The 7,588-nt window shown below is 38.8% G+C and overlaps 1 protein-coding gene and 1 pseudogene across 1 annotated transcript; both read right to left on the reverse strand.

The window, feature by feature from the left end:
- Window positions 1-1,005: 1,005 nt before the first annotated feature.
- Window positions 1,006-2,321, reverse strand: LOC110912384 (protein LONGIFOLIA 1-like). Its single transcript, XM_022157083.2, has 3 exons — window positions 2,100-2,321; window positions 1,838-1,985; window positions 1,006-1,727 (listed from the first exon to the last, which is right to left on the reverse strand). The coding sequence occupies exons 1-3, from the start codon at window positions 2,283-2,285 to the stop codon at window positions 1,009-1,011; spliced, it is 1,053 nt and encodes a 350-aa protein (XP_022012775.1). The 5' UTR covers window positions 2,286-2,321; the 3' UTR covers window positions 1,006-1,008.
- Window positions 2,322-2,447: 126 nt separating this feature from the next.
- Window positions 2,448-3,891, reverse strand: LOC110912385 (annotated as a pseudogene).
- Between the last annotated feature and the right edge of the window lie 3,697 nt (window positions 3,892-7,588).

Genomic DNA, 7,588 nt, shown 5'->3' on the forward strand with positions numbered 1-7,588 from the left:
AACAACCCGCCACCCGGATTGATGGGTTCATTCAAGGATCGATCAAATATTAGACATCGAGATAACTACATAATGATAAAAGGGTAAGAAACTGCCATTGACAAGCTCTATTAACAAAAAAGGTGACAAATTCAAACAGGATATCAACTTTCACATTATTTCAGAGACGATTCTTCTTGGAAATAAGTTGTTAACGAACCACCTCGCATAGGCGCAGCTCTCAAATGATCTCGATCACTGGGTGTGCAGCTGCAGTCATTTGAAGTTTTGAGCTATCACATCTTTCATGCTGAAACTCACAAGCCTTAAAACATCTTTCAAAAACCATTTACATTGGTAACAAAATCTTAAGTTTTCTTCATATGTGACATCGTCCAAGGCATCCCGATAAATTTCAAGATACTCTTTATCAATAAAAGCATTTCGATATTCATGCGTGGAAATGTTGAGAAAATTACATAACAATAGCATGTGGTTCAATTGAAGGGTTGTGCCGGTTTGGGTGGTTCATGTGCTTGGTTCCATGGAACACAACGATTTGGATATGTCACACCTATTGAGCGTCGTCAAAAGGCGATGGTTCAAAGGGTAGTGATATTTCGGTTGATGGTTACAGACGAACCATAGTGACTATTTGAATATCAACTGTGTATCTCTTGTACAAGATTAGTAGAAAATTATAAAGATAGAGATCACTTGTCTCGAAGCCATAAGTTTTGTTTCAGTTTTCGCTCTTTACTTGCTTTACTCATTATTAAGAACCCCAATAACCAAATTGTTGATGCTCATTGTGAACATCAACATGCTAACAAAAGCTACAATTTTGTTGGTGAACGACGCCCTGAACATGGCGGGCCGTGACAACATGCTTTTTTTGACAAAATTTACCAGGCAAAGGAGTTTTAACATGTACACAAAAGTAATATAATAATATTATAGTTCATAAGCTAACAACAGCTACAACAATTTTATAAGCAGTGTACACGCTTTCACTATTCGATGCTACTTTTACATTGAAAACAATCGCCGACAGTGTCTCACTTGTCGATGTCGCACACCGGCTGCATCAGCATTCACAACCTCATCAATCAAATCTTTGAAAATAAGACGCTCTATGTCTAGAACAAGACCAGGAACCTCATAATAGTACTCGTCCCAATCCTGTGAACTTTTATTCAAATCTGCACTTACAAGGATCTTTATTCCGTCATCTTCATCATATACGTATCTCTCGGAACTACTTTCTAGACCATCTATCTCCAACCACACTTCGGTCAGTAGCTTTTCTCCATCCACAAATCGCGCACATCTTTTTCCAGAAAAGCCCGACATGACTAACTTGTGGAAAAGAATATCATTCACGGAATCAAAGATTAATTTTCTTCTGACTTTCTCCCTGGAGTTAGAACTCGGGTTGTTTTTGTTGCATTCTTCGTTTGTTTTCTCCAGAATATGGAACAACTCGGGCTTTATCATGCTGCCGGTTGAATGAAGCTGGGCTATCCTGATGGCGGAGTCTGGATCTTTTAGAAAACCCGATGCTGATAGTATCTCTTTAATGTATTTATGGTCCCCATTTGTGCTTTTGCATGGATATTTTGCTCTCTCGCCATCAGCGGAGTTCAATAATTCAGTTTGATGGAACTCACTTGCGACTGTACGGGTCGCCAAGTTATAGACCCCCACTTGATTCCACTCCGTTTCATCAATGCAGAAGTTGCTATAATCTGTAAAGCCGAACACACAAGTGACACTTGTTAGTTGTACAGTCATGAACCGTTAACTGATGTTGTAGTACCATATATTTATATGACAGGTTGACAGACGAGAAATGTACCATTGAAAGCATTCGGTTTCTTCTTTACTGGAGATGGCGTATCCTCTACATAAAAGGCATCAAGAACTGATACGGGACTTGCTTGATCCACGGTAAGTTTGGCAAGTTCGACCATTGGCTTATCTATCAATCTTTCAACAAAGTTATTCTGGGAAGGGAAAACGAACATATGTCAAGACAACTGCATCTGTAACAAAAACGTGTAGGCGTGTACGCATAAATATATGTTATAAAACATATTAACTAAACCATCCTTACTCACCGGTGTGACTTCCTGTTTACTTTCTGATTTTAGGGAGTTAACTGCATCACCATCTTGGCTTAAGTTTCTAGGTCCATCACTGTATATACATGGTTGTTCATTGTTTTTCTTTGGCCCATAAACATCTTCACATGTCAACCCAAACATGCCCCATTTTTTTTGAACGACGAGACAATGAACAACCATGGTTTAAATTATAATGAAAGGAAAGAAAGGTTTAAAAAACAAACGAGACAATCGTGCCCCATTTATCAAGTGGGTTATACATCACAACACAAAACATGAGCATTTTTTTAATTATAATGAAAGAAAGACAACAAACAACAAAACTGGTACATATTCAGTATATCAATGAAACTCAAACTTCCTTGCAAACCCAAAGCTCAAAAGGATGCAATATCCTTAAACCAGATCATGTTTACCAGCTTTAAATATCCAAAAACACAAGACAAAAATAATAACAAAACATTAACTCAAAACCTCTCAGCTAATCTTGCGGTAACCGCTCTTACTTTCGAATACACCTTCCCCGCAGGTGATCCCATAATAAGACTGCACAAAGAATCTCTTGCAACCTTAATATTCAAAAACGATCCCAGAATATGAATCTTCGTATCCGCAATCACAATCCGTGTTTTTGTCGAGTTCTCGTTGGCGAACTTCGTTTTACCCCCTTTACCAGAAAGCCTCCCAATTGCACGAGACAGATGTTCCCCTTTTAGCGTTTTAACATCCTTAATCTCAAACGAATCAACATAGAGTTCATCCATTCTCAACAACGCAATGGCATCAATCACGTCAAAACCGAGCACAAACGCATGAACAAAGTCGGCACATTTTTGAAGGTTGCTGACATCAGGATTGTCCCGTCTTGTCATCATTTCAACGTTTCGTGTTTTCACGTTCAAACGGATGTCGATTTTCATTTGATCGTATATTGGAGTGTGTACCTGTGTCTTGGGACCGGAATTTTACGGAATTGAATTTGGCCGTCGGACACTTCATGGGCGGTTAACGGTTTAAAGTTGGGTTTTGCTACGATTTTGGTTTCAGTTGTGACGGTTTCTTCAACCTCCATGGAAGCAGCAGCTCCTTTGTTGGATTGCGTTGTGTGTATGAGAGAACCCTAGAAAGATTAACATAAATCAAGTACAAGACATATAGAATATGCAAAATCTATAAAATGACATCATACAAAAGCAAATTCGTTCCAAGGAAAAAATGCAGTAACAATGAGAATCTCCCTCCGTATACCATCCATATGATCTAATTTATATTCTAAGAACAATTAACTTTAATTCAAAAGCAAAACCTATATATAGCATATGCACAGTCAATTGAAACTAGACAAAACCAAATTTGTTCCAGTGATGAATGCAGCAACTAACTCGGGTTTAAACCCTAACCGTTTCAGTTTCCAACCAGTTGAGATTTTGTCGGGTTTTTTTTTTACCAGTTGGACTCGGATTTAACCAGTTTCAAAGAAAAGGAATATACACAGGTTAAAAAGCTATAAGTTGTACTGGTTCCAAACCGGTTTCTACGTAGTCCATGTTTCGGTTTCGGGTCCATGACTCGGGATCGCCGTTTCCAACCATAATGGCAACAATTCAAATGTAATAGAGAAGAAATGGTGGCTATTCGAATTTGCTGAATCGAAGCTTACCTGCTGGCTGATTGAACCTTACCTTCCCTGCGAATGAAATAAGATCTGTCGTCGTCTGTTTTTTAGGTTTAGAAGATGGAGGAGCGAACAGGGGAGGGAGATTGACAAGAGGACGGACGGACGCTGCTTTAAGTTGCTTAGGGTTATTTTTATTTTATTTTTAGAGTAAATTACGTTTTTGGCCCCTGTGGTATATCAGTTTTACTACATTGGCTCAAAATAAGAATTTTTAACAGATCTGTCCCCATGGTCCCTATAACTAACCGTTTTGGCCCCTAAATGTAACCAACCCCCAACTCAGGTTAATTTAATGGTCACATGGGTGGCATATGATGTCTAATTTTGTCATTTTACCTCCCCTAATATGTCTGTATAAATAAAACCCTAAATCCTTATTTTTTTCCCTTCAACTTCTTCATTAAATCATCTTCTCCTTTAAGCTTTCATTCAAAACCCTAATTTCAGAGCAAGACAAGATGGTGATATGCAGATGTGTATCACAACTATGCAATCATACAACTGTACACCTATGTGATCATCTACTTGTACAAGATCGAATACATCTTATATACAAAAGATATTCATTTCTATACCAATTAATTGAAGAAAAATTACATAACTTTGTGATACTGGCTACATTTCCATATCAAAATAAAACTAAACACTTAAAAACCCAAATAAAAAAAAGTTTTGAAAAAAACAATCAATGCATCAGGTGCCCTTCTTGCAGGATCACTCAAACTTTTCCCCAACTTCATATTATAAACACTCAAAAACTCCTTCCATCCTTCATTACTACCTTCCATCCCTTTTTTGTGCCAATTTCACAATGTCAACCAGAACCTAACAGTTTAAAGTCAAAGTCAACAAACTCACATGAACACCAGATTAATGTCAAATTTAAGGATTAAGATTGACATCAGTGGATTAATGATGAAGAATTAAGCTTCCAATACTATGTATTCGAATTATTTCACAAAAAAATACAAATTTATCAGCAATTATGCAATAATTACAGAAAAATAAATGGTTATGAACGAAGAACTGATTATGAAGAGAAATTGAGGAGTTAAAGACATAAATTTACCTCTTTTGGGGTTTTTTCTATCTACTCCATTGAAAATGCTGTCATTTGGGTTCTTGTTAGTTGTAATTTTGAAAGCAAATTTTTAAGAGTTTGTAGGGTTTATAATGACGTTGACTGTTTATTTGGTGACAGCGTTTTGCAAAGGGCTTGATTTTTCAGAGGTAATCATGGCCCAATGTTTGGTTCCGGTGGGAAACTGTCTGCTTAGGGTCTGGTGGGAAATTCTCACCGGTTGAAGAAGATGATGGGAAATTGAATCTCAAATTGGGGGGTTTGTATTTTTGGTGTAATTGAGTATTAAATTGTATTTAATAGGTGTTAGTAATGAGGGGGAGGGGAAATTACAAATATGCCCATCATGTGCATCTCATATAATTAATAATTAACCAGGGTGTAACACCCCGTGTTTTCGAATGTCAAAGTCAAAGTCAAAATCCGAGTCAACTTAGACTTCTTTGACTGATAATGGTTCTTTTTGCTTTTTATATTATGTGGAGTAAGTGTTGTCTAAATAAAATGATCGAATGTTTAATCAAAGCGGCCGATTTTACGACTGTGAATAGTAGGAAGTAACAATGCGATAAAGTTAATCAATCAATAATCAAGCTAATCAAATCAATCATCGAACTCGAACCTCGAATTATGCGAATTTTGGTATTGCTATATGTATGTGTGTGCCTTATGTGTTACTTGTGCATGTTTACTTTATGTCTTGTGTGGTATTCAATCGACTCAATCGAAACCGACATCGAAACGTGACTTATAGATGATTGTATGTTAGATATAGTAGTTGGGACTGAAAGTAATTTGACTAGGAACTCTATCGTATTCGTATCATCGTCCATCGAAATCGAAATATCAAAAAAAAATCGTCGCGAAACACTCCAGAAGGTGTTCCTGATCGAACAGGAATCACCGATCGAACAAGCTAGCCGATCGAACCTGCTGTCCGATCGAGCAGCCCAGCCGATCGGAGGTCCTGGCCGATCGGCTGACACTTTCCTCTTTTGGAGCCTATAAATAGCCCTGTCATTGTCACTCTTACTACTTTTGGAAAGCTCTGACCGAACCAGCCCTTATTCTTCACCTTTTCTCAGATTTCTCTCAACTCCGGTAAGTTTTCACTCTAATTCTTGTACATTTTTTATCATTACACGATTCTACACCTTTCTATCTTTCAAAACTTGATGTCTAACCGTGAAATCACCAAGATCTAAGTGTTCTTGGATGATGTCATCATGGTGTTCTTGAAGAACATCATACTTTGGCCTCATTCAACCGTGAATAGCTTAGATCTGACCGATTTCCACATAAACAACTAGGATTTGTAAGAATCTTAACATTTCATGGAAGGATTTCCAACTTTCTTTCAACCCTTTTACACTCAAAACCTTAAAACCGATAGAAACGGAGCTTGAACCAACTAACTAATCGTTCTAATAGCCAAGAGGTTCAAGATTCGGATTCTATCTACGAGGTTCACCGATTTCGGGTTAAACATCAAACTACCGTTCCGAATAGTTCACCGGCCGGACTTGGGTGATTCCTGTCCGAACCGGTGAAGCAAGTAAGAACCCACGTTCTATGGTTTAACTCGCTGTCAAAATACCTTAAAATCATGACAAATAACCAAAACAACCAAGTGTTAGACGAAAGGCCGACCAGGTCAGAAATGCTGGCCGAACGGCTAGGCTGTTCGAACAAACAGCCCAGCCGATCGAACATACCAGTCGATCGGCCGGGCCAGCCGATCGGCTAGCACATGGTTCCCACTTTTCAAATTTCATGAAGTATGCTATTGACGAAGTGATGTTCGATCGAATACGCTACTCGATTGGTAAACATTACTCTTCGGATCATGAGATACTATGCTTCAACACTTAATCGATCTTGCAACTCGTTCGTAGTATGGAATGCCAGCCGATCGAACAGGCTGTTCGATCGAGTGACATCCTGCTGAGAACTACTTCTGAAGTTCCTAACCGATCGGCTAAGCCGGCCGATCGAACAGGCCGTTCGATCGATCGACCTGAAAGGTAAGAACACTTCAGTGTTCTCAAATACTACAACGAAAACTTCAAAAGTTCAAACCATCATACACAAACACATCAGAGGAAGAAACAATCCACTCGAATGATCCAGCCGATCGAGCCTACCGGCCGATCGAACAGGATTGTTCAAACGGACTTTCAAGCCGAACGAACAGCCCGTTCGATCGAACCTGCTCTTCGATCGACCAGGCTATTCGATCCATTTACATTGTTAGCATTCCCGCGTTACTCATTATTGTGCTATCGAACTATTCAGGCTAACCCTACTCTCAGCGCTCCCTTCACTCCATAATCAATCGCTGTGAGTATACTCGAACCCTTTTTTTTTGCTTTAAGCACTTTTGGATGTTACATATGTTACTTATCAAAATCACAATCGAACACACTATTCAAACTATTTGAACGCTAACCGATTGCATGTATTACGTGACTAAATGAATGCTTGTTGTTATGTTTACACGTGGAATGCTGTCTACCTGCCTTAGCAACGTAGTACTATAGTTTGGACTCAGCGCCCGTTCACACGGGGGTTGTTAAGGACAATTACTTGCATGGATTACGGTGGTAATCATGTATTGAGAATTGTCTCGGACAGTCAACCCGCAGTCGTTGGTATCGATAGGTCCATGTCGATAATTAACATGCATCGTTTCCCTCTGTGTACGTGCTGGTTATGCGTAAACTA

Source organism: Helianthus annuus, chromosome 15, assembly GCF_002127325.2.
Source record: "Helianthus annuus cultivar XRQ/B chromosome 15, HanXRQr2.0-SUNRISE, whole genome shotgun sequence".
NCBI classification, from domain to species: Eukaryota; Viridiplantae; Streptophyta; class Magnoliopsida; order Asterales; family Asteraceae; genus Helianthus; species Helianthus annuus.